At 38.3% G+C, this 27786-nt stretch overlaps 1 protein-coding gene across 26 annotated transcripts in view; it reads left to right on the top strand.

The window, feature by feature from the left end:
* Window positions 1-27786, top strand: part of ZMYND11 (zinc finger MYND-type containing 11) — a 128825-nt gene that overhangs the window by 18245 nt on the left and 82794 nt on the right. For 17 of the 26 annotated variants that reach the window (XM_070056020.1, XM_070056008.1, XM_070056021.1 and 14 more), the window contains one exon: window positions 12213-12347. In XM_070056020.1, the coding sequence (XP_069912121.1) occupies window positions 12232-12347 (116 nt within the window). In that variant the 5' untranslated portion in view covers window positions 12213-12231. Of the gene's footprint in view, window positions 1-4955; window positions 5060-11469; window positions 11586-12211; window positions 12348-19327; window positions 19444-27786 lie in introns of those variants that run through there. The other 9 variants (XM_070056029.1, XM_070056016.1, XM_070056013.1 and 6 more) reach the window with 5 other exon arrangements.

Below are 27786 nucleotides of genomic sequence, written 5' to 3'. Positions count from 1 at the left end.
GACCTTCCTTCCCTTCAAATGCTTTCTTTTTCAAAGCTATATACTTTTTTTGAATTAATTTACTCACCTCTCCCCCCGAGTTTTCTCTTTTTGCAACTCTGGTTACTCATTCAGATATTGTATCATATATGGTTTTTTCTATTGCCTCCCATTGTGTGCTTTTTCTCTTTTTGTTCTGTTTGTGGGAGATCGCCTCAACTTTAACCTTTTAATTGAATTTTTTCTTTATCATATTTTAAAATTTCCTGAATATTCATGTTTATAGTTTCCTGTTTATGCATTATAGGTATAATTCCATTCCTCATTCTTCTATAGATATTAGTTGTATTTATTTTGAAAATATTTACTATTCCTACATTTTCTGAGTTCCTCCCTATTCCCCCATCCATGACCCTTTTCTGTTTGCTTGATGTGGCCTTTTTCTCTCTTCTTTTAATTGATGGTTTAAAGATTTATTTATTTGAAAAATAGAGTGACACGGAGGGAGAGGGAGAGAAAGGTTCACTCTCCAAATCGCCACAACAGCAGGTCTGATCTAGGCCAAAGCCAGGAATGAGAAATTCCATCCTGGTCTCCCATATGGGTGTTAGGGACCCAAGTACTTAGGTCATCTGCTGCTGCTGCTGCTTCCTGGCACATCGGCAAGAAGTTGGATCAGAAACCAAGCAGCCTGGACTTGAAGTGGCACTAATACAGGATGCCAGCAGCAGCCTAATCCCAGATTATTTAGTCTTGCTTGAGCCTGAGATCAGGCATCTAGAATTTGGCTGTAGATGGGGACTACCAACTATTTACAATTCATTATGCAGCTTTTTATTTAATTTTTATTTAATTTTTTTTAATTTTATTGTGCCTCCTATGGTGTGAATTAGCAGGAAGCTGGATCAGAAGTGGAGTATCTGGGACATGAATCAAGCATTCCTACATGGGATGCCACTGCCACAAGAGGTGACTTAATTTTATTTAATTTTATTTAATTTTTATTTAATACCCAATTACCTCTCTTACTCCACCTCAGCTTAAATCATGTCCATTGCTGTGTCACTAGATGGAATTTCAGACTGCTTACCATGAGCTTTAGATCCTGTACAATTTGATCTTGCTACACCTCTCTGCCTCTTTTGATCCTAGCTCTCTTAATTTACTACATTCCAACCACTGTCTTTTCTGTCTCTCAGACATGCTAAGTTCTTTCTCAGTATGGTCTTTGCATTGGTTTTCCCTTTGGTGGGGCTAACGCTTTATTTTATTTTATTTATTTTTTCTTTCCTAAGTTGGGTCCAAAATGTTATAGAATGCTAAACTTTTGGATGCTGATGTGATGCACAAGTAGAAAATTCTGTGCCTGACCTGATGTGAGGGGGTTGCAGTCAGATCATAGGCTCAATAAAAAAAAAATTATATAAAATTACCATCAGATTATTTGTTTAAGGTATATATGAAACACCAGTGAATATGAACATCAGACTTGGAAACCCACCACTGGATATCTCATTATGTATATGCAGATTTTCCAGAATATGAAAAAAAATCCAATATCTAAAATACTTCTAGTCCCAAGCATTTCAGATAAAGGGTATCCAATCTGTTTTTCATCTCCTTAAAATTTCTGTGATAGATAGGATTGGTTAGGTTATACAGTCTATCAAGCAACTTCACAGTGCCAGTGGTTTGATTTCTGTATCCCTACAGAAATGAATAGTTACTAACATTGTCTTTTTGGTTTGAAGATGACATTCTTGCTTATGAGAGTCTTTTCTGTGAATAAAGAGTTTTTAAAGTTTGCAAGTTTATGTATTTACTGGTTGTTTTTCTGGTTGTTAGAAAATATTTATCTATTTATTTGAAGAGGTGAATGACCACACACACACACACACACACACACAGAGTGAGACAGAGAGAGGGATCTCTTCCTTCCACTGGGTTCACTTCCCAAATGGCCATAATGGCTGAGACTGGTCCAGGCTGAAGCCAGAACCCAGAGTTTTACCCAGGACTCCCACATGGGTGGCAGGGAACCAAGTCCTTGTGTTATCCTCCACTGCTTTCACAGGCACATTATCCTGGAGCTGGATTAGAAGCACAGCAGCTGGGATTTGAAACGGTACTCTGCTACAAGATGCTGGCCTTGCAGTTGTCAGCTTAGGTTGCTACACCACAATGCCGGCCAGCCCGCATTTTCTGTTTGAAATGAGCTTAACATCATATCATTAGGGAATTGGAAGTTAAAACATCAATGAAATATCACTACAAGCCTGTTAGAGTGGCAAAAATCCAAACCATACAGACAACATCAAGTACTGGCAAGGATGTGGAGCAATGAGAACTTTAATTCATTGCTGGCTAATATGTCCACTTTGGAAGCCCAGTGTTTTTGAACAAAGATGAGCCCACCTGCCTGTGCATATCAGAAGGTCAAAATGCTGAAACTATAGTCTTTTGCAGAGAGAATTTTTTTGACAGGGTAGCCAAGTGAGGAGTCAGCCTAATGTTCAAATCTGACTCCCAGATCAGGTGTTTGGGGAAAGTTTTTAGAGATCACGTAGGGAGAAAGCCAGTATACAGAAAGGTGAGGCAAGTTCTGAGGGGCAAGGAATTAGGCTAGTATAGTAAAATGGACTTTTATTTCTGGAATTCCGTGTTCAGTGGACCTCACACTTCTGAAAGGGTTCTGGGATATTTAAGTCCCAGTGGTGCTGTTGTTTCTTTGATTCTGCTGGTTAGGTTTTCCTTCTTCTGCATATGTCCAATAACATGCAGCTTTCTGTTCTCAGTTCCCTCTGCCCATGTCCTAAAAGCAGGAGCTTAAAAAAAAAATGGTCAGACCTATTATTAGAGCCTAAGACAGGGAAAGTTTCAGAAAAAGAATGTAGTAACACTTCGGCATTTTTGAATTTGGGGTGTTGGAAAAACCTGATAGAGGGGAAGTTCAGTAGTATGGCAGTTTCTAACAAAACTAACAGCCTCATAACTGTACAATAGAATAATCACATTCCTTGGTGAATCAAGTGAATTGAAAACTTCTGACTACACAAAACCCTGCACATGGATGTTTATAGCATCTTCATTCCTAATCGCCAGAACTTATATGCAACTTATAACTGAGACGTTCCTCAGTAAGTGAGTAATTACATAAACTCTTATATCTAGCCAATGGAATGATATTTTTAAAACATTTTTATTTATTTTCATTTTATTTGAAAACCAGACAGAGACAGATGAAGAGCAATCTTCCATCTACTGGTTCGCTCCCCAAATACCTGCATTCACTGGGGCTGGACCAGGCAACAGCCAGGAGCCCAGAACTCCACCATAGTCTCCCATGTGGGTGGCAGGAATAAGTACCTGAGCCATGATCTTGTGCCTCCCATGGTGTGAATTAGCAGGAAGCTGGATCAGAAGTGGAGTATCTGGGACATGAATCAAGCATTCCTACATGGGATGCCACTGCCACAAGAGGTGACTTAACAGCTGTGCCACACATCTGAAGCCAATCTAAAAAGTCATAAACTATACGATTCCAGCTATATGACATTCTGGGGAACGTATAACTGTGCAGACAGTGAAAAGATCAGGTGTTGCAGAGGAGGGAGGGCTGAGTAGGATGAACAATAATTTTTCAGGCAGTGAAACTACATTTGCATATACTTACAATCCATTATACTTAATGAAATAAGCCAGTCCCCAAAAGACAGGTATCTCATGTTTTCCCTGATCCAGGTTAACTAATAGAGTACCTGAAATGTAATGCATTGGAATGAAATAACACATTTTGAGATTCCATGATTATTTATAGCCCTTGTCTCTTCTGTCGAGGAACAGTGGTTTTGCTTTTGTTTGTTTTATTTTTTCTCTTCATACTGTTTGTTGAATTATTTTATTGAGAGTGGGGTCAACTATAGGATTACCAAGTATACTGAAAATAGATCTTTGTAAAAACTTTTTCAACTTTAATAAATATAAATTTCCAAAGTACAACTTTTGAATTATAGCAGCTTTTCCCCCCATAACCTCCCTCCCACCCACAACCATCCTATCTCCCACTCCCACTCCCATCCCATTCATCAAGATTCATTTTCAATTATCTTTATATACAGAAGATCAACTTAGTATATACTAAGTAAAGATTTCAACAGACTACACCCACAAAGACACACAAAGTATAGAGTACTGTTTGAGTAATAGTTTTACCATTAATTCTCATAGTACAACACATTAAGGGCAGAGGTCCTACATGGGGAGCAGGCGCACAGTGACTCCCGTTGTTGATTTAACAATTGACACTCTTATTTGTGACCTCAGTAATCACCCGAGGCTGTTGTCATTAGCTGCCAAGGCTATGGAAGCCTCTTGAGGTCACCAATGCCGATCTTGTTTAGACAAGGCCATATTCAAAGTGGAAGTTCTCTCCTCCCTTCAGAGAAAGGTACCTCCTTCTTTGATGGCCCATTCTTTCTGCTGGGATCTAACTCACAGAGATCTTTCATTTAGGTGATCTTTTCTTTTCTTTTTTTTTTTTTTTTTTCCCCACAATGTCTTGGCTTTCCATGCCTGCAAAACTCTCATGGACTTTTTAGCCAGATCCGAATGCCTTAAGGGCTGATTCTGAGGCCAGAGTGCTGTTTAGGACATCTGCCATTCTATGAGTCTGCTCTGTTTATCCTGCTTCCCATGTAGGATTATTCTCTCCTTTTTAAGTCTATCAATTATTTGCAGACACTGGTCTTATTTATGTAATCCCTTTGACAGTTAATCCTATCTTTTTGATCAATTATGAACTTAAACTGATCACTTTAACAAGTAAGATGGCATTGGTACATGCCACCTTGATGGGATTGAATTGGAATCCCCTGGTGCGTTTCTAGCTCTACCATTAGCGGTAAGTCTGATTGAGCATGTGCTGAACTGTACATCTCCTCTTTCTCTAATTCTCACTCTTATATTTAACAGGGATCACTTTTCAGTTAAATTTGAACACCTAAGAATAATTGTGTGTTAATTACAGAGTTCAACCGATGGTATTAAGTAGAACAAAAGAAACACTAAAAGGAATAAAATGGTAAGTTGCTCCTCGACAGTTGGGATAAGGGCTGATCAAGTCACCGTTTCTCATAGTGTCCATTTCACTTCAACAGATTTCCTTTTAGGTGCTCAGGTATTTGTCATCGATCAGGGAGAACATATGATATTTGCCTCTTTGGGACTGGCTTGTTTCACTCAGCATGATGTTTTCCAGATTTCTCCATTTTGTTGCAAATGACCGGATTTCATTTGTTTTACTGCTGTATAGTATTCTATAGAGTATATATCCCATAATTTCTTTATCCGGTTTTCTGTGGATGGGCATTTAAGTTGATTCCATGTCTTAGCTTTTGTGAATTGAGCTGCAAAAAAACATTGAGGTGCAGACAGCTCTTTTATTTGCCAATTTAATTTCCTTTGGGTAAATTCCAAGGAGTGGGATGGCTTATTTGTATGGTAGGGCTATGTTCAGGTTTCTGAGGAATCTCCAGACTGACTTCCATAGTGGCTTGACCAGTTTGCATTCCCACCAACTGTGGATTAGTGTCCCTTTTTCCCCACATCCTCATCAGCATCTGTTGTTGGTAGATTTCTGTATGTAAGCCATTCTAACTGGGGTGAGGTGAAACCTCATTATGGTTTTGATTTGCATTTCCCTGATGGCTAGTGATCCTGAACATTTTTTCATGTGCCTGTTGGCCATTTGAATTTCCTCTTTTGAAAAATGTCTATTGAGGTCCTTGGGCCATCTCTTAAGTGGGTTGTTTGTTTTGTTGTTGTGGCATTTCTTGATCTCTTTGTAGATTCTGGTTATTATTCCATTATCGGTTGCATAGTTTGCAAATATTTTTTCCCTTTCTGTTGGTTACCTCTTCACTTTCCTGACTGTTTCTTTTGCAGTAAAGAAACTTCTCAGTGATGTAATCCCAATTGTTAATTTTGGTTTTGACTGACTGTGCCTCCGGAGTCTTTTACAAGAAGTCTTTGCCTGTGCCTGCGTCTTGCAGGGTTTCTCCAATGTTCTCTAATAATTTGATGGTGTCGGGTTGTAGATATAGATCTTTAATCCATGTTGAATGGATTTTTGTGTAAGGTGTAAGGTAGGGGTTTTGCTTCATGCTTCTGCATGTGGAGATCCAGTTTTCCCAGCACCATTTGTTAAATAGACTGTCCTTGCTCCAGGAATTGGTTTTAGATCCTTGATCAAATATAAGTTGGCTGTAGATGCTTGGGTTGATTTCTGGTGTTTCTATTCTGTTCCATTGGTCTATCCATCTGTTTCTGTACCAGTACCATGCTGTTTTGATTATAACTGACCTGTAGTATGTCCTGAAATCTGGTATTGTGATGCCTCCAGCTTTGTTTTTGTTGTACAAGATTGCTTTAGCTATTTGAGGTCTCCTGTGTCTCCATATGAATTTCAGCATCATTTTTTCCAAGATCTTTGTAAAAATTAACAGTGGGAATCTGAGAGGAAGGGGGAGGAAGTGTTGGAGCATGGACAGGAGGGAGGGGAGAAGGGGAAGAGCCACGGTGTTCCTAAATCTGTATATATGAAATATATGAAAAGTGTATAACTTAAATAAAGTTTAAAAAACCTGTATACAACACCAATAGTAAATTATGGACTTCGGGTCATAATAATGGATTTATTCTTTTTATTTAAAAAAATCTACTCTGGTGAGAGATTATAATAGTGGGGAATGTTATGCCTGTATGGGGGATAGGAAATAAATTGAAACTGTTTTCTGCTCAGTTTTGCAATGACCATAAAACTGCTCTGAAGTTTAAAGTTTATAATTAATAGTTCCAGATTAATTAAAAAGTTATTTAAAATTTTAAAATTATTAGAAGAAAATACGATGGAATATTTTATCATCTGAATGTAGGGACTAGTAATCACAAAAGCAGTCATAAAGGAATACATAAATAGATTCCAATATAATTTCTTTAAGATTTTTTTTGAAGATTATTTACTTGAGAGGCAGAGTGACAGAAAGAGAAAAAGAGAACATTATCTTCTGTCTGCTGTTTCACTCCCTAGACAGCCACAAAGCTAGGTCTGGACCGAGATGAATCCAGGAGCCAGAAACTCCATTCTGATTTCCCACATGCGTTGCAGGGGTCCAAAAGATTTGTGCCAGAACACAAGCTGGCACTCTGATATGGGTGTTATAGGCAATGACAACCTGCTGAGCACAATGGCAGTCCCTTAGTATAATTTTATTAAGTGTTTTTAAAAGACAAAAAGAAACACTTTAATGAATACCCTTAATATATGAAACAAATAATATGTAAATGGGAAAATGGTATGAATGGATAATAAAAAATAATTTATAATTGCTAGTAGCCTTGTGAAACTTTGCACTTAGTGATAATAAAATGCATGGTGAAACAGTGGGATTTTTAAATTTTATGCAGTACTCCATGTAAATATTTGAAACTATTTTATGCAACATGATAATAATTTAGAAAAACCTGAACCCACCACCAACAGTAAGAATAAGAACGTACTTGATGCTGTTTATTCTCTTTGTTCTTTCATCTCTCTTCCCTGCTTCTTCAGCCTTTCCCCCGTTTTCTCTACTTTTATGTTTATCATTCCTAGCATTACAATACAGTTTTCACACACATATATATTACTAAGCAATGCATTGTTTAGTTTTGCTTATTTGTAAGCTTTTCCTGACTTGTTTTCTTCTTTATTCTTCTCTTCCCTTCCCTGTTTTTGGTCTGTGTGTAGAAGTGATGTGATTAAAACAAGAACATTTCTTTAGATTGAGGGGATTGTAGTAAATCTGGATTTGTAGGGATAGAGAATATCACCAGGGCATCTATTAGAGTTACTTAGAAGTTTTCTGTGGTGTTTTTTATTTTTTAATGTTTATCTATTGAAAGGCAGAGAAAGAGAGAGACAGAGACAGAGATCTTCCATCTGCTGGTACATTCCCCAAATGCCCTTGAGAGCCAGAGCTGGCCCAGGCCAAAGCCAGGTCTCCAGCTGGGTGGCAGAGACTCAGGTACTTGAACCATTACTTGCTGCCTTCCAGGCTCATTAGCAGGAAGCTGGATTGTAAGGCAGAGAGGCAGATCTTGACGGCAGGTATTCTGATATGGGATGTAGGCATTCCAAGCAGCAGCTTGACCTGCTGTGCCACAGAGCCAGCCCCTTTTACTCTGTACTATAGGCCTCTTGAGACTCACTTCCTAGGGGAGCTGCTTGTACTAAAAGGATTTTGTTATATTCTTCAGATATATTGGGACAGAAAAAAGATTGGGGACTGTATTAATGATTTCTATAGTCAGTCTTCTCATTCTTAATAATGTCTCAGTCTTTGATAAAGCATAAATAAAGGCTCACTCTGGGATTTTGTTATCTACATAACATAGCTGGGAAAGTTGAATTTCATTATATTATATTTGAAGTTTAATATGTTCCAAACTATTCTAGGGATTTTCGAAGATACTGTAAAAATATATGTGAAGTGTCCTTTGTAAAGAAAAATAACTATTTTGAGGAATTTTTAATTATTTGAACAAGAAATCTATTAAAAAATATAAACACATCATTGGCATACAAAAGACAGTTGAGTTTGCTTTCATTTGATTTCAGAAGAAAAGATTGGTCAGAGAAGATTGCATTGTTCTAGAAAGGATAGGAAAATTTTTAATAATTAGTAAGAGCACAGTAAGATCGTTTCAGGCAGAGAGAGCTAAACTGCTTAAGCAGTGGGATAGAAGTGTGAAGGTTGAGGCATATTTGAGAATTGTGAGTAATACAGTTCACTAGTCATACATGTTCTGGTAAGAACAGACCAAAGAGTTCAATCAAAGTGGGTCTTAAATGGCCAACTATCTGTGCATGGGATCTAAGGAACTTTTTTGCTAAGACCTTATTGATGAACACTCAAATTGTTTTGCTTATATTTAGTCACATTCTTAATCATATTTGCTAGTTGAAAGAAGGAATGTTGCCTGTTTTATTTGTTGTATCCCTAGAGTAGAGGAATACCTGGTATATAACAAACATGCATGAAATTTATGTTCAGTGAATGAAAGAATTTATATTTCATAAGAAAGAAGAATTTGTACTTTAAAAATAAGTCAGGTTGTTTTGGCACTTTTATGGTACGTCACAAACTTTCTTATATTTACTTTATTTGGGATTGTCTTCTTCTTACGTTCTTTGTACTGTTCTACTTGAGCTCTTACAACCGGTAATCATCCCTTCATGGTTTCCCTTTGTTGTGAGGTATAAATATGTTCTGTGACTTCACTGACAGAAACTATAATCTCAGACATCTTTGATTTCAACTTTATATCTCTTCTCTTGAAGTGTAGTATTGTTCCATGTATATGTCAAACTTTACCAGTTCTAGGTTATTTTCTGGGAAGATCACCATTTATACATTTTTAAATACTTTAAACGTAGTGCTTTATACAAAATGAACAACTGTATTTGTTTAAAGTATATAATAACTTACTGAAATTTTGTTGTTTTATCTGAGAATTTGAATAATCTTCAGTTTGAGTTGTATTATTGCAGTTCACCATTAGATGTCACCTTAGAACATTTTGTATTTTGCCAACAATTTCCTTATTATAAGGTTTATCTAATTCTGAAGGCTGGCTCTCCTGAGAAGTTTCTGTACATGTTAAACTGATTACTTTCTGAAACAAAAATATTCATAACTTGTGATTATAATCTTTTAACCTTAGTAGTATGTCTATAGTGCATATGGAACCACTGATTTTACTTAAGTCCCCTTTAAAAATAAAAACTTACTTACTTTATTTGAAAGTCGTAGTTACAGAGAGGGAGAGGCAGAGTCAGAGAAAGAGAAAGGTGTTCCCTCTGCTGGTTTATTCCCCAAATGGCTGCAATGGCCAGGGCTGGGCCAGGTTGAAGCCAGGAGCTTCATCCAGGTCTCCCATATGGGTACAGGGGCCTAAAGATTTGGGCCATCTTCCACTGCTTTCCCAGGCACATTAGCAGGAAGCTGGGTCAGAAATGGAGCAGCCAGAACTAGAACTGGCACCCCTATGGGATGCTGGTGCTGCAAACAGTGGCTTTACTGCTATGCCACATCCTAGGACCCTAAGCCCTCTTTTCTTTCTTTTTTTTTTTTTTTTTTTAAAGATATATCTATTTATTTGAAAGGCAAAGTTACAGAGAGAGGAAGACACACACACATACACACACACACACAGAAGAGTCAGTCAGAGAAATCTTCCCTCCACTGGTTCACTCCCCTGAAGGCTGGCTCTGCAGGTGGTAGCTTAACCCACTGTGCCACAAGGCTGGACCCTTAAGTCCTCTTTAAAATGTAAATGCTGGCATTATTATTATTATTTTCTTTTTCCTGTACACATTTATTCATTTATTTGAAAGAAATAGAGGGAGACAAACACACACCTGGGGAGAGAGAAAGAGAGAGATCTTCCATCTGCTGGTTCATTCCCCAAATGTCTGCAATGGCCTGACTTTGGGCCAGGCCAAAGCCTGGAGCCTGGAACTCCATCTAGTCTCCCACATGGTATTTTTTTTTTTTTTTTTAAGTAATTCTCCTGAGCAAGTTTTGTAGTGATTAGAAGTAATGATGGGAAAAAAATAGGATACTAAGAATACATTTACACAATATCACATCCTGTGACCAGTGTCATTCTGAAAAGCATCTAGTCTAGGAGCCTGACTGAGGCCAGCCTGCTCCACCTAGGCTCTGAGGACCCCCTCAGGTTCTCCTTAAGGCTGTCAGAGGCGGAGCGAGCACTGAGAGGGCCGTGCAGACATGCAGAGAGGACAGAGATTCCTGTAAGTCTCCTGGCCAGTCTTGGGACAAAGACGAGTGCTAAGAATGAGTTTCCATTGCTCGGTCTCTTTCCTTAGAACATAGGAAAGGAGAGGTCCAGGAGATTTCTGCAAACTGAGAAGGTTTCATGTTCACTTTATATTTAAGGGCCTAGATTTTAAACTAACATCATAAGCTGTGTGATTTAAGAGATTATATGTTGCATTGGTTCACCAACGCCAGGATTCATGATTAAAGACGAAGTCCATGGTGAAGATTTAATAGGCCTACAGCATTCCTAACAGACAGAATCCATGCTCTTCCCATAATCCCATCTGTAGTCAGACAGGCTGCAATCCCCTGTAATTTTCGTCAGTCTTGCCAGGAGACAGCTGGAAAATTAGATGGAGATGCGGTGGCTATTTTCTTTAGTTCATCCAGGATATTGAAATTTGAATAGAATACAAATGTTACTGCCTAATAATGTAATATATACCTTGAAACACCTAATCCAAGCTATTGATTGTTCCTGATCATCTAGTGCACTACCCTCAGCCTTTCACATCTCATGCGAGAAGTAAATGTCAGGAGTAACTGTTTTATTTTTTGAAATGTTTTTTATTTATAAACTTAATCTTTTTTTTTTTTTTTTTTGACAGGCAGAGTGGACAGTGAGAGAGAGAGACAGAGAGAAAGGTCTTCCTTTTGCCATTGGTTCACCCTCCAATGGCCGCCGTGGCCGGTGCATCGCGCTGATCCGAAGCCAGGAGCCAGGTGCTTCTCCTGGTCTCCCTTCCATGCGGGTGCACGGCCCAAGGACTTGGGTCATCCTCCACTGCACTCCCAGGCCATAGCAGAGAGCTGGCCTGGAAGAGAGGCAACCGGGACAGAATCCGGCACCCCGACTGGGACTAGAACCCAGTGTGCCGGCACTTCAAGGTGGAGGATTAGCCTATTGAGCCACGGCGCTGGCCCTCAATCATTTCATTTCTCATGCCATGACTATAATACTCCAAAGTACAGAGAACATACACATTCTATTTTGTATTGGTCAAATTACATTTAAAAAAATGAAGCTTATCTTGTAATATTTCTATGCTTTAGGATAAAACTTAAAAAGATATCTACATATCTAAACTGGTATAAGATTGCCACTTGACTTTCTTGGGAAGACCTCTTTTTTTAACTTTATGGTTGTTAGGATGTCATTCTTTACAAAGTAATGGAATAATGATAATTTTTATGAAATAACTGGTGAAATGAATGGTCAACAATAAAAAATTGGCAGTACTACAGCCTGCATTAGTGCAGTTAATAGTTAAGAGAAGCTGAAAATGTTACTATGTTGCCAACTCATTTTGTAATCTGTTGTTTTCTTCATGTTTTTGTCTGTCACTACAGCTAAAGAAGTAAACAGGTCATGGCACGCTTAACAAAAAGACGACAGGCGGATACAAAAGCTATCCAGCATCTTTGGGCAGCCATTGAGATCATAAGGAACCAGAAGCAAATCGCCAATATTGACCGTATTACAAAGTAAGTAAAGCAAAAATATCCTATAATATTTCTTGTAAGGCTCTCCAAAATGCCTGTCTTTTCTGGTAGCCTACATGTGTTAGAAAGAGCTGAAGTCCCTTTTTTGTCTTGTAGAAATACAGTGTGTTGAGAAAACAAACACAGCAACATACAGAAGTAACCTGTATTTATTCATAATTTCTATAAAAATATTATAAGTGAAACATAAATATATACTATTTATAATTGCTTATTAGCTATCAAGAATTTTTAACACTTGGAGACTTTAAATCTCTTTTAAAAGGATTTTGGTTAATCAGTTGCTATTTTTGTAATGAAACTGAAGAATTAATTGTTCATTACCTTTTTAGAGATTTATTTGTTTGAAGGCAGAGATTGAGAGAGAGAGAGAGAGAGAGATCTTCCAGCTGTTTGTTCACTCCACAAATGGTTACAACAGCCAGGGCTGAGCCAGGCTAAAGCCAGGAACCTACAGTGTGCCTCTGTCTCCCATGTGTGTGGCAGGGGACCAAGTGCTTGGGCCACCATCTGGTGCTTTCCCATGCTTATCAGCAGGGAGGTGGATTGGAAGCAGAGCAGCCAGGACTTGAATCCGTGCCCCAGTGTGGGTTGCAGGTGTCATAGGCGGTGGCCAAACTTGCTTTGTCACAACACCAGCCATTACTTGATTTAATGCGGGGCTAGTGTGGTATATGTATTAAACACTATCCCACTAGTTCATAACCCTCTGAAGAAAAATTTTTTTAACAGTTTCATCTTATATTTTTGAAACTCTATCAAGTAAACATTCCATTTAAAAGAAGGAAAATTCTTTTTGTCTCTAGTTTCTGATGCTCTTTATTTTCATAAACAAATTCAGAAAAGAACAACATCAAATTGCTTGATAACTCCTCGGTTTACATGCTGTATACTAGTCACAAGGGAGTATTCAGTTATGAAATTGCCTTTGTGCCGGCACCGCGGCTCAGTAGGCTAATCCTCCGCCTGCAGTGCCAGCACCTCGGGTTCTAGTCCTGGTTGGGGTGCCGGATTCTGTCCCGGTTGCCCCTCTTCCAGGCCAGCTCTCTGCTGTGGCCCGGGAGTGCAGTGGAGGATGGCCCAAGTGCTTGGGCCCTGCACCCGCATGGGAGACCAGGAAAAGCACCTGGCTCCTGGGTTCGGATCAACACAGTGCGCCGGCCGCGGCGGCCTTTGGATGGTGAACCAACAGTAAAGGAAGACCTTTCTCTCTGTGTCTCTCTCACTGTCCACTCTGCCTGTCAAAAAAAAAAAAAAATTGCCTTTGTTTTATTATGTGTGTTTCTCTGGGGATTTTTTTTTTAAAGATTTATTTATTTACTTGAAAGTCAGAGTTACACAGAGAGAGAGGAGATGCAGAGAGAGAGAGAGAGAGAGAGAGAGGTCTTCCATCCGCTGGTTCACTTCCAAGTTGGCCGCAATGGCTGGAGCTGTGCCATTCAGAATTCAGGAGCCAGGAGCTTCCTCCAGGTCTCCTACATAGCTGCAGGAGCTCAAGGACTTGGGCCTTCTTCCACTACTTTCCCAGGCCATAGCAGAGAGTTGGATCAGAAGTGGAGCAGCTGGAACTTGAACGGGCACCATATGGAATGCTAGCACTGCAGGTGGCGGCTTTACCCACTGTGCCAGCCCCATCTCTGGGGCTTTTAAAATTATTGATTTTGTTTATTTGTTTGTTTGAGAGAAAATGTTCCCATCTGTGGTTCATTCCCAAAATGCCTGCAGTGGCTAGGACTAGGCCAGGGAAGAGCCAGGAACCAGAAACTCAGTCCATCTTCTGTATGGGTGGCATGGACCCAACGACTTGAGCCACGCCCAGGAGGCATTAGCAGGAGGACGGAATCAGGAGTAGGGCTGGCACTTGACCCTGGAACTTGATGCCGGGCATTCTGAGGCATGGGTATTACAACCAGCACCTTAACCGCCCTTCTCTATGTTTTTATTTTTACTTTTAAAGGATTTGTTTGAGAGGCAGAGTGTTAGAGAGAAAGAGAGAGATCTCCAAACATAAGTTCACTCCCTAAATGACTGCAATAGCTGGGGCAGGGTGAGGCTGAAGCCAGGAGCTAGGAGTTGTCTCAAGTGGGTGGCAGGAGCTGAAGTTAATGGGCCATTACCCGCTGCTTCCCAAGTGCATCAGCAGGGGGTTGGACCAGAACTGGAGTAGCTGGCACTTACCAGCATTCTGAGATGAGACATGGGCATCACATGTGGCCACCTAAACAGTTGTGCCACAAAGCTGGCCGCTCTGTATTTTTAAAAGAGTAAACAATTTATCCTTTTTTAAAGTGGATGATTTTTGTTGTTGTTCATTTAGACAGATTTCTTTATACATATTCCTTCTACATTCTTTAGATGTTTCTGTCAAAGTAGAGGACAGATAATGTATAAAAGCTTATTGCTTAAATGCCTTTGGTTTTGGCTTTTAAAAACAAGTAACACAATTTAGTTCCCTGTGTTTCTGTCTCTTCCTTGTTTCCTTGTGAAGATGATAAAGGAAACTTAAGAGCAAAGGAACAGCAGATAGAGAAAGGGATGAGGCTGAAAGCTGTTCACTTTTTTTAAAGATTTATTTATTTATTTGAAAGGCTTACACAGAGAGAAGGAGAGGCAGAGAGGAGGAGAGAGAGAGAGTCTTCGATCTACTCGTTCACTCCCCAGTTGGCTACAATGGCCAGATGGCCTGCACCAATCTGAAGCCAGGAGCCAGGAGCTTCTTCCCAGTCTCCCACTTAGGTGCAGGGGCCCAAGGACTTGGGCCATCTTCTACTGCTTTCCCAGGCCATAGCAGAGAGCTGGAATGGAAGTAGAGTGACCAGGACTTGAACAGGTGCCCATATGGGATGCCATTGCTGAAGGCGGTGGCTTTACTCACTACACCACACCACCAGCCCCCTAAGCTGTTCTAACTGTACGCTCATCTTTTGTATACTTTTAAGTTGGCTAAGTACAACTCTTAGTTCCCATAGAAAACAAAACGAAATAAAATAGATAAAAAATAAATATCACTGTGTGGAATATAAAAGTAATCAATGTATTACCTTAATTATATTTTTAAATAAAGCAGATAATTTGAGGCATAGTAACTAAATACATATAAATTATAAGGAGATCATTAGAAACTGTTTTCATAAAATCTCAAAGAAGAAATGGCATTAAGTATTTTCTCACGGGTGAGACTTTTTAAAAATACAATTTTTATATATCAGAACTATTTACAGCAGAGTGTTGAATAAGATAGTGTTCTTTGAATGTGATTTTTAAGATCAAAATCCTGTGGGCTTTACTGAACTATTTCACTTCTTCAGAGTATTGTGTCTTTCTGATATGTGACATCTTTCTTAGAAGCTTTAGGTAAAAATCTCTAAGAAGCCGTCAGAATCTTCCAGTGTGAGTGCTAATGTTAGGGTGTAACCATCTGCTACTGCGGGACTAAGAGGATGAACTTCTCCAGTAATGGTGCAGGTTTCTGGTGGATTAGCGCAATGGCTGTGTGTATACATGTACATGTATTTTCAACTGTAGTAAAGGACAGAGGTTAACATGATTGCATTTCTCTTCTCATTCTATAGTAAAGATTGTGGATAAGCGTTCTTTTTTCTCTTTTCTTCATCAGTGTAACCTTAAATCGTGTCAAGGTATATTTTTCTTCAGGTTTTGGGATCCATAGTTTTTAAATTAAATACAAAAAATGTATTTGCCTACTAAATATTGATTTTTTATTTGATTATTTTCTTATTTATTATTCTTGATTTTATTAGCTTCATCTGAAGATGGAAAGAAAGGAAGGAAAGGAGGAGAGAGAGAGAGAAGGAAGAGGGCAAAGAAAGAAGTTGGGAGGTGAAGGAGACAGAGAGACGGAAAGAGGGAGAATCAGAGGTTAAGTGCTTAAGATGAATTTCCATTTTTTCGTCTGCCTCATCTCATCGGAGAGTTACTCCATATTCCTGTTACTTACAGTGGCTCACTTGAGAGAATCCTATATGTTTTCATAACATTAATCACATTTGTATTTATTTCCCTGTTAGAAATTTAGCTCCAAAAGGAACTGTCTAGAGAATTGTCTAACTAGAGTCTTTGGTCCTTGGTGAATGTTAATTCCCTGGCTTGTTAACCTTGACTCTGGTCAGGAAGTAGCAATAGACCATGATAGAAAGTCACATTGTTAGCTCTAAAGCAGAATATTCTTGTTCTGCACTCCTTATAGGTAAATACTTTTCAAGCCTTAGATTAATTTGAAATCTGGTTGCTTGCTTAATTTCAGTTAAGTCTGAACATAGAGACATCTTTTAAACTGAAAGTTATCTTAAGTTACTGAAGACTGTAATAGAGCTGTTGTCAAGAATGCGTATGTAGTCATAAGTTTCATTTGGTATTTTGCCTTTGAGTGGCTACATTCTAAAAAAAAAAAAAATAATAAAGGCAACACAGTTTGTCCTGCATGAAACTAGTATATCCCAAACACTCTAAGTTACTTCTCTCTGTGGCTTGGTTCTGCTTGTTTCTGTTCTTCTATAGTTCTCTCAGTCATCTTTTCTTGTTGATGGTTTTCTTTGGGATTTATTTATTGAAGGAACTGGGTCATTTGTTCTGGTGGTTTCCTGTAGCCTGGCTTTTGCTAATCACAGCCCTGTATGTTTAATTTAACCTATTAATGGCTGCTCTGTATTTCATGGAAAGTAATAGTTGCATAAAAAGGCTTAGCATTGGCAGCCAGGTTATTTCATAGGTGATAATATATTTATCAGGAGGCATATACTGTTGATTGTTTCTTATTGTGATAAGAATAAGAATATGTGTTTAATTCTTTCTCCTTGTTTACTAGCTTTCTAAACAGCATGCTCTACTGATGACCAAGTAGTGTTTTAAAAAGTAGAACTTGGAATTCTATTCGTGCATAGTTGGCAGTCCATAGTTGGCTTGAATGACCCTCATGGTGCTCTAATTTTTTCATTGTTGAAAAATCCTCTGAATCTTGGCCCCTAAAGTTTCTTCCTTCTTTCTCATATGACAAGATTTTTCAGGCTAGTTTTGTACATATCTTGCCCTGGAATTAGAACCTCTGATTTCTCCATGGGCTCTGGCTTCTTTTCATTTTGAAATTGCATTTCAATAGCACTGCTAGGTTGGTCTTTCTTTCTTTGAGTACACAAAGCTAGGCAGTCAACATGCTTTTAAAAGATAAAAATCCCTCATAAATTCATATTGATATTTTACTTTTTAATTTATGGCTACTGGGCTTTCCTTAACTATTCCAATCTAACATCTTTATCTGTTTTCTGACATAGTGAGAATCATGATTCTCAAGGTTATGAATGATAAAATTTTAGAATAACATATAGTTACTCAGTTATTTTATCTAATATATAAAAGAATAAAATTTTACTGAAAAATATATACCACATATGTAGTTAAATTTTCATTATTATTTATGAGAGTACTTCAGAAAGTTTGTTGAAAATGGAATTAAATATATTCTGGTCTGGTGTTGTGGCACAGCAGGTTAAGCTGCCACTTGTGACACCAGCATCTAATTAGAGTGCCAATTTAAGTCCCTATTGGTCTACTTCCAATCCAGCTTCCTGCTAATGCCCCTGGGAGGACAACAGAGCTGGCCCAAGTATTTGGGCTTCTGGCTGTTGGCTTTGGCCTGGCCCTGACCTGGCTGTTGCAGCCATTTGGAAAATGAAGCAGCAGATGGAAGAGACCTCTCTCTGCCATGCGTGCACACACTCTCACTCTCGCTCTTCCTTTCAAATAAATAAATACATAAATAGCTTTAAAAAAAAAGACAATATTCATTTTCCATGAATGTTTTGAAGACCACGTGTGAAAACATCTTGTTTAGTTTTTATTATTTGGGGGCCTCTAGTATGTTGGATCTTCTTTTCCTGTCTTTTGCATTTGAAATTTTCTGTTGAACTCTTTTTATCATTTTTCTTTTTAATAGTTTCTTTCTCTGCAATTTTGTTTATGACATTATCTACTGTGATTCACTCTTGCATACCTTCCAGTTTAGACTTCACTTCTAAAGTGACTTTCAAGTGTTTTCTAAGTTTTGAGTTTATCTAATTCTGTAGAGTTTTCATGTCTTCTACAATTTTCTTAATGTCTTTTCTGTGTTTTGAAATAGTGGGTTATAATTTTCTTGCAATCTGTAGGCATACCTTTCTAAAGTCCAAGCCCAGAGCTAAAAGCAATTTTAAAAATCCTTTTTAGTAGAGGAACTTTTTTCACGTGTGTATGTAACACTAGACATCAGAATCAACAGCAATATCCTCTTCAAACACAGGGTCCTTAGCATAGTAAGACTCATGCTGAGGTTGTACAAAGGAATTCCACAGGTAGAACTCGCAGCTTTTTAAAGCAGTGAAGTCTCGGATCCTGATAATTAATTTTGCTCCTTGGGACTGATAATACTGCCCTTATCTTTGTAATAAAATTAAGTCGAACAAATATGTTGATATTGTCTAACTTCCAAGCATAGTCTTAACCACTAGACAAAACACCTGTGCCTATCATCTGTATTTTATTATCCAATAACAAATGAGTTACATTTATTACTTCCTTTTCCTCTTTAATCCAAGCAAATTATTCACATCTAATTTTGATAATTATAATGTGGTATTTGGGGGCTGTAATTATTCTAAGTAATAGTTCTGACATAGTTTAAAGGCATGCTTTTGAAATAAGTATAGATTTTTTACTAGTCTGCACTAGCATTATTGGATGGATGCTGTGATTGGGGGAAGCCAGTTTATTCTAAATCACTTACTGGGAAAAACAACTGAAGTAGTTGTTTGTTTTTTTCCCATGTTGAGTAACTTCGATTTTGTGTTTCTGGAGGTGATTACATTGTGATTAGCATTGTGATTAGTCTACACTGGATTGCTAGACTAGTCCCATTGAAGTTAATGTTTCAGATTAGGGCTTCAATTAATTGCATGTATTGCTTACTTTAGGGTCAAATCTCAGTTAGAAAATGTGACCTCTGATCTCTTGTGACATGTTTGGCATTGAAATTTCTGAGTTCTCCTGGAATTCGCCTTGTTACTACAGATACACAAAAACCTAAACTGTAAGTCCTCTTTGTATGTAGGTTGCCATTGAAGTTACAAGTAGGTATGGATTCTTTGTTTCTTTGTTACAAATTAACTTTATGAAACCCAATTTCTAGTAGGTATTTATTGCAATTAAATTTTGCTCTGCTTCTCTGTCAGTTTCTATACCCTCATAAAATTTTTGGACAGGAGAAAAACAGCCATTAACTAAGTAATATCTTTGGAGTAAGTCAGTTTTAAAACCTACTAGTTGACATTGTACCGTTTATGTAATCCCATGGATTCTTTGCAGAATGATTCACCATATTCTCATTTCAGTCTTTATGGATTATCATATATTGATTAGATTGGCAAATACACCTTATCCCTGTCATTATTATTTTTCATAATAGCAGCCTTACAGAGGTAACTGATTCTGAATGACCACAGTCCATAGTGAGATTTTGCCATTGTGCTTAGTTCTTATGACACTCATTGTGCCTTGGATTAAATGTGAAATTTCTTTGCAGTTCTATAAAGGAAACATACTGACAAGGCACATAACAGTATAAATTTCCACTAAAGAATAGAACGGTAGTATGGTTCAGTGCCACGTGATGGCAGTGTACTGATAACACGTTAAGCCTTCTTTGAGGAGGGAATCACTGTGCGAGTTTGGAAGGCCCTGTGAAGGCAGAGAAGAGTTGCAGCATAGACTCTAGCTCAAGCAGAAGTGCAGGATGTTACAGGACGGTGGATAAAAAGGCAAAGCAGGCAAGGAGGGCCTTTAATGTTAGTAGTAAAACTTTTATCATATAGCTGGGGGGATAGAAAATATTATTTTTAAATAAAGAAATGGTAAAAGTAAAATGTACTCATTTTTCTTCTTCCCCAGCTGGATTGAATGGTCTTTTGAAATGTATTTTAAGACTGTCATCTCCTTTTCCTTGTCCTGGCCCAAATTTCCCCCTTTGTACTTTCCCACCTGTTCTTTTAGCCCCAGGTCCTGCTAGTCTGTTTCTTCCCATGATTGCTGTCAGAGATATGTTGCAAAAATGATGTTATCAAGTGCCTTCATTGTTTCAAACCCTTTTACTCTTGCCCGTGAAGGACACGTGCGAAACATTCTTTATCAGATTGCTTCACTGTTGTCAGCCTTTTTCTCTTGCCTGTGCGGAGGTGTGGCTCCCCTGGCCTTCTCTGCATCACCTCCTGCTCCTGCACACTCAGATTCCCCCTGGGCTCTCAGCCAGAGCCACTGTTTCCCACACTGCGGGATGCCTTCCTGGATCCCTTTTGTGATTGTCTTCTCAGCCTCACAGTGTATTCGTTTTTTTTTTTCTAAATTTTATGTCTGTCGTTCATAAAGGCCAAATACATAAGTAGGGTATTTGTTCAAAGCATTTGAAAATTAAATCCTAACATTTCTTTCTTGATTTTATACCTGGCTTCTTCCCACTCATTCCCGTTTAATGAAATGTTTCTCTGTCACCTGGGCACACTATGTTTTTGTTATTTTCCATTTTTGTATTATTAATGGACAAGATCATATCCATTCTTTTAGGATACAACTCAAGAATCATTTCTTTTGAGATTTTAATATATTCCTTATTATAAACATTCCTGATTCTCTTTTTCTCAGCTCTCTAGTAATAAATATATATGTACATGTACATACATGTGTGTATATATACTATATATGTCTTATGTGTTATATATAATAAATATATAAATACTTTATATACGTGTATAGTGCATATACACATGTAATTCATATGTCGTCAATCTTAAATAAGTTTGCTGATGAAAGATCAAAAAGATATTGTGTAAGTTTTGATTTTTTTACATTTTATTCATTGTAGTTTTACAATAACACATTTGTTCTCCGTATTGCAGAACATAATTGTTTTTAAATATTTTGTTTTAGTTATCAAAGCAACATAACTAAATTATAAGACATTTGGAAAATAGATAACAGAAAAATAAGCACATATAATTTCTCTACCAAAATTCAAATGAGGTACTCATTTTCATTCTTTTCCAACTATTTTTCATATGCATATTTGTTTTCTTAGTATTTAGCCTTTCTGTGTATTGCTGTAAGGTCACTGTAAATTATACATGTGCACTTATAATAGTTATAAATGTATATGCATAAATTATATTAGTATGATATTCCATCTGATGAGACTAAACCACAGTGTACCTGGGAGGGAAGGTAAGATAAACATTTACTATAAGCTTTACTTCTATTATCTTGTTTAGTCTAAAAACAACCACATAGGGTCAACTTTATTAATTTTGTTTTATGGATATCCAAAAAGAGAAGCAGAGAAATTAAGTAACTGGCTTAGGGTCGTACAGGTAGTAAGTTGTAGAGCTGGTGTTAGAACTAAGATCTCTGGTTTTAGAGGCCATATGTGTGTTCCACTACTCTGCTTTCATGTTGGTGCTGTGTCATCTCTTAAGTAACTCTAAGTGTTCCAGTTATACAAATAGTCAGTTATGATGTGGTGAAAGTTACATGCAACTATACTAAGTACCGGGAATCATTTACTTAGAACTTACTAACTGCAAGGTACTGACTGGGCACTTTACCTTCATTGCCTTGTTTAGCTCTTACTATAACCCTATGGGTGAATGGTGTCATTTGCCTTTTTAAGTCATCATGCTCTTTGTTATATTCTAGGATAACATGGGTGTTTTCAGTTTTTTGACCATATGCCACATCTCCTTGCATTATAACTGAATTATTTTCTTACAATGGACACTCAGGCTCTCTAATTTTCTTTTGTCATAAATAACTATGCACTGATTCAACTTTTTCCTACAACAACTAGCAGTTTTTCTTTTTTTATGAGGAATTTGTTGGTGTGTGTGTATGTGTGTATCTATTTCTATATTGTATAATCTGTCTATCTACATATATCCAGAAAGAGAATTCCACCTTAATTGTAGGATATACATGACTTTAATTTGACTAAGCTTTCAAGAAAGGCTTTCTCCATCTATGCTTGTTAAGGCTATGAGCAACTTTTATTTTCCTATGTATCTGGATATACTTAACTTTCAGTTGCCCAAATTTTATCACCTAAATGGATGTATTGATTAACCTTTTTGTCTTTGTTAATAAGTGTAGTGTAGGCACTCTTGGTCTTCTCATAGGTTTTAGGCTTCATTTTCTGTGGGTGTCTGTTACTATCTGTTTACTTTCTATTGCAGTTTTTACCTTTTTCTGTTGATTTGCAGAAACATTTGTTGTTCTTGATGTTATTTCTGCAGGGAATCTATGCTTTTATTTATTTATTTATTTTATCAGGTAGAGTTATAGACAGAGAGAGAGACCTCCACTGCCTTCCCAGGCCACAGCAGAGAGCTGGACTGGAAGAGGAGCAACGAGGACTAGAACCCGGTGCCCAAATGGGATGCCGGTGCTGCAGGCAGGGGATTAACCAAGTGAGCCACGGTGCCAGCCCGAATCTATGCTTTTTTATTATATGTTTTTAAGGATTTATTTTATTTGAAAATCACAGATAAAGAGACAGCGAGAAAAAGAGAAAGGCTGGCACTGTGGCTCACTTGGCTAGTCCTCCGCCTGCGGCGCCGGCACCCTGGGTTCTAGACCCAGTTGGGGCACCGGATTCTGTCCTGGTTGCTCCTCTTCCAGTCCAGCTCTCTGCTGTGGCCCGGGAAGGCAGTGGAGGATGACCCAAGTGCTTGGGCCCTGCACCCATATGGGAGACCAGGAGGAATCACCTGGCTCCTGGCTTTGGATCAGTGCAGCGCGCCAGCCGTAGCAGCCATTTGGGGGGTGAACCAACGGAAGGAAGACCTTTCTCTCTGTCTCTTTCTCTCACTGTCTAACTCTGCTTGTCAAAAAAAAAAAAAAAAAAAAAAAGAGGGAGAGAGATCAATCTTCATCTGCTGGTTCACTCCCCAGATGGCAACAATAGTTAGGCCAAAGCCAGTAGACGGGAGCTTCTTCTAGGTCTCCCATGTGGGTGGCAGGATCCCAGATACTTGGGCCATCCTCTGCTGATTTTTTAGGGCATTAGCAGGGAGCTGGATCAGAAGTGGAGCAGCCAGGAAATGTACTGGTGCCTAGATCTGATGGCCACGTCATAGGCAGCAGCTTCATCCACTATGCCACAATGCTGACCCCAAGGACTCTTATGTTTTTTAAACATCTGTTCTTATTCAGTAATCTGTGTATTAATTTTTTCCATAGTGTTATTTGTTCATTAGGAATTTTTGATGTGGATTTGATCAAGTTATATTTGTTCAGCTTACTGTTTTTGCGTTTTTAAATTTTACCTAGGAAACCCTTCTTAAAAGGACCACAAGAATTTTCCCTGTATTTTCTTTTACTAACTTTGTAATTTTACTGTTCACAATCAGTTCTTTAATCTGTCTATGGTTTTGTTCTACATGGTAGGCAGGGACCTAGTTTGTTTTCTCTCTAGTGTGAGTCTGCACTATTTCTCAGAATTTAAGCCTGGCCGATGGGCACTTGGCACAGTGGTTAAGACTCCACTCGGGAGGCCCGCACCCCATCTTGGAGGGCCTGGGTTCAAGTCCTGCCTCAGTTCTGACCCCAGCTTTCTGCTAATGGTCCCCATGGGAGGCAGCCTGTGATGGTTTCCTGTTACCAGCATGGAGACCTGGCATTGAGCCCCCAGCTCCTCCCTTCAATCTGGCTCAGCCCCAGCTGTTTTGAGGGGTGAGTCAATAGATGAAAGATCTCTCCCACCCTGGGTTACTCTGAAAATAAACACATGGGATCTGTGTGTGTGTGTGTGTGTGTGTGTGTGTGTCTGTCTGTCTGCCTTTCAATTAAAATTTTTTAAAGACTTATTTATTTATTTGAAAGTCAGAGTTACCGAGAGAGGAAAGGCAGAGAGATCTTCTGTCCGATGGTTCACTCCCCAGATGGCTGCAACAGCCGGAGCTCCACCAATCCGAAGCCAGGAGCTTCTTCCAGATCTCCCACGTGGGTGCAGGGGCCTAAGGACGTGGGTGGGCCATCTTCTACTGCTTTCCCAGGCCGTAGCAGAGAGCTGGATTGGAAGAGGAGCAGCCGGGACTAGAACTGGCGCTCATATGGGATGCCGGCGCCTCAGGCTGGAGCATTAACCCGCTGAGCCACAACACAGGCCCCTCAATTAAATTTTTTAAAAGTCTTTAAATTTGAGAATCAAAACCTCTGTGGGACAGGGGACATGTTTTAGGAGCCCCCTAGCCTACCATATCATTTGTTTACTAGCAGTGCCATTTTTTGCCAATCTTTTGTTCCTGTAACCTTTTCTTCCCATGATGCAGTTTTTGTTTTGTTTTGTTTTGTTTTTGTATAAGGATCTCTTTTGTGTATGGGCGTATTCCAAACACCTGAATTAGTGATTAGCATATGCCATTCATTCAACAGTCTAGCAATATTGGTTGATTGCTAGGTGAATATTAGCTCTTTTCCTGCAGTGAGTTAGTCCTTCCCATAGAAAGTTTGAAATGTTTAATAGAATTAGTGTAATTCTAATATTTGTGCTTTTAATGAGCTTTCTTTTCCTGAAGAAATTATTTTCCTTCCATCCTTTGTATATTAATTCCCCTGTGTAAACACTATCTTAATCGAGATATGGAAAGTTTTCACCACCCAGAAATGTTCTCTGTCCTTTGTGGTCAATCTACTCTGACTCTAAGCTCCAGGTGTCACTGATTTGTTTCTTGTCACAGTGATGAGTTTACTGGTTTTAGAGTTTTATGTATATAAAGTTACATAGTATATTGCATCTTTAATCCAAAATTTCAAAATGTTCCAAAATTCAGAACTTTTTGTGTCATGTCAGATGTGTTAAAAAAGTTTCAGATTTCTGAGCATTTTGGATTTTAGATTTTCAAAGGGGCATGGTCAACTGGTAAAGTCCCTAGAAATATTCCAGAATCTCCCTAACCCCCCAAAGTCTAAAGCATTTCTCTTCCCAAGCATTTTGGAAAAGGGATACTTAGCCTGTACATCCTTTTCTATTGATAACTATTCTTGGTCTCAAATTGTGAGATTCACTTGCTAAAGTATACTGATAGTTCATTTCTTTTTATTGCTAAATTGTACTCTATTGTGTGCATATACAACAATTTAAAATCCATTCACCTGCTGGAATGTATTTTTTTTCCATTTGATGCATGTTGTGACAAGCTATAATGTGCTTTCATTTACAAATATAGGCATTGGTTTCAGTAAAATTGATAGGCCACATAATAACTGTATGCTTAACTTTATTAGAAATGGCAAAATTGTTGTTATAAGTCCACTAGCAAAGTAAGAGAATTCCAGTTCTCTACATTTCTTTCCAATTTCAGTGGATTTGTGGTAGAATCTCATCATGGTTCAAATCCCTCATGAGTAAAGATACTAAGCATCTTTTAATTTGATTATTGACCGTGACTCTTCCACAAATCATCCATTCCAGTTCTTTGCCTATGTTTTATTGAGTTTCTTTATTTCACTACTATAACTAAAGTTTTATAATGCAGTTGATAGATTCTGCATACAAGTTCACTGATGGATCTGTATATGTGTGGTTATAGAAGGAAAGAATGAAGGGAATGAGAATCAGTAGTTACAGGTATCAACTAAAATTTCTCTAGAATTATTAAAACATACCAATATTCAGATCTAGGAAGCTCGATATAGAAAAAATTAAAAACATCTAGAACACTGAGCCATATGATGGTGAAAATTAGAGAATTTAATAAAGGGAAGGAAAAAATCTTAAATGGAACCATTGATTTTTTTCTAAATAAAGCTATTACGCAGGTGTCATAGTTAGAATCAAAACTGACTTTTTAACTGCAGTGCTGGAATTCAAATGGCTGTGGAATAATGGCTTCAATGTTTAGTAAGAGAAACTAACAGCCTAGACATGTTTACCTTTCAAGGAGGAGGTTGAAATTAAGAGCTTGTTAGACAGAATTCAAGAGTAAAGAAATCCTTAATGATTCACATCAGGCAGGAAAAAAAGATCACAAATGAAAGCTCTGACATGAAAACTGTAGGGAGTGAACACTTGATATACTTGTGAGTAAAATTAAAATAATAGATATATGAAATCACATTTTACAAGATAAATAAGCTATAGAAATTGTAATACCAATGTCAGAATCAAGAAGCACCAGAAATGATCATCAAGAGTAGAATGGATAGTTGTATATTCATATAACAGACTATTATACTGCAGTAAAAATAAAGATAGCTTCACAGTTCAATATGGATTAATTTCAAACGCATACCAATGAGGAAAGGAAACAGATTACAAAAGAATACATGCAGAATGGTTCCATTTCTGTAAATTTTAAAAACTGGCAACACTAAATACTTAAAATGGTTTTTAAGGAGTGTATATACACAGGGCAAAATGAAGACAAAGAAGGGGAAATGGATCACACAAAGTTCAGAAAACTGGAAACTAGTGGTGGTACATGCCACAAGGATGGGTACATCCAGTGAGCGTCTGTCAGAATTGATCCCTTCTCTAAATACATCATTATGTATGTAATTTTTAATTTCCAATTTATTTGAGAGAGATAGAGATCTCCTATCCACTGGTTCACTCCCCAAATGCTAGCAGTGGCCACAGGTGGGCCAGACCAATGTCGGGAGCCAGGAGCACCATCCCTGTCTCCACATGAATGGTAGGGACCCAGCTAGTTATGCCATTACTTCTGCCTCCTAGGATCCTAGGATCGGCATTAGCAGAGGAGTGGAGTCAGAACTCAAACCTGGGCACTCCAGTATGGAATGTGGGCATCCCAACAGCTAGACCAAATGCCTATTGCATTTGTGTATATAAATTCTTCATTTAAACACTAAAAGAAGGGGCTGGCATCGTGGCATAGCAGGTTAAGCTGCCACCTTCAGGACCAGCATCCCATATGGGCACCAGTTCGAGTCGTGGATGTTCCACTTCCAATCCAGCTTCATGCTAATGCAGCTGGGAAAGCAGTGGAGGATGGCTCAAGTATTGGGCCCCTTCATGCATGTGGGAGATCCAAAAGGAGTTCCTGGCTCTTGCCTTCAGCCTGGCCAGCCCTGGCCTTTGGTGCCATTTGGGGAGTGAACCAGTGGATGGAAGACTCCCCTCCTCCGGCCCCCTGTGTAACTCTGCTTTTCAAATAAATAAAATAAATTGTGTTTAAAAAAACACTAAAAACGAAGTAATTGGGAGGTATAAAAATTTGTTGGGGAAATAGTTGATAAAGAAGGGTAGGGTGAGTTGAACGTGGAAATGAGGATTAATTACTAGGCTTTTTCTAATCATAGTTTACTGTCAGGGAAACCTGCCTTGTATGTCCAGATATGTATATCTGAATCACATTCAGGCATATTGACA

This window comes from Oryctolagus cuniculus, chromosome 13 (genome assembly GCF_964237555.1).
Source record: "Oryctolagus cuniculus chromosome 13, mOryCun1.1, whole genome shotgun sequence".
Taxonomy (NCBI): Eukaryota; Metazoa; Chordata; class Mammalia; order Lagomorpha; family Leporidae; genus Oryctolagus; species Oryctolagus cuniculus.
The sequence above is the reverse complement of the archived record's forward strand: the minus strand, read 5'-3'. Positions and strand labels throughout refer to the sequence as shown.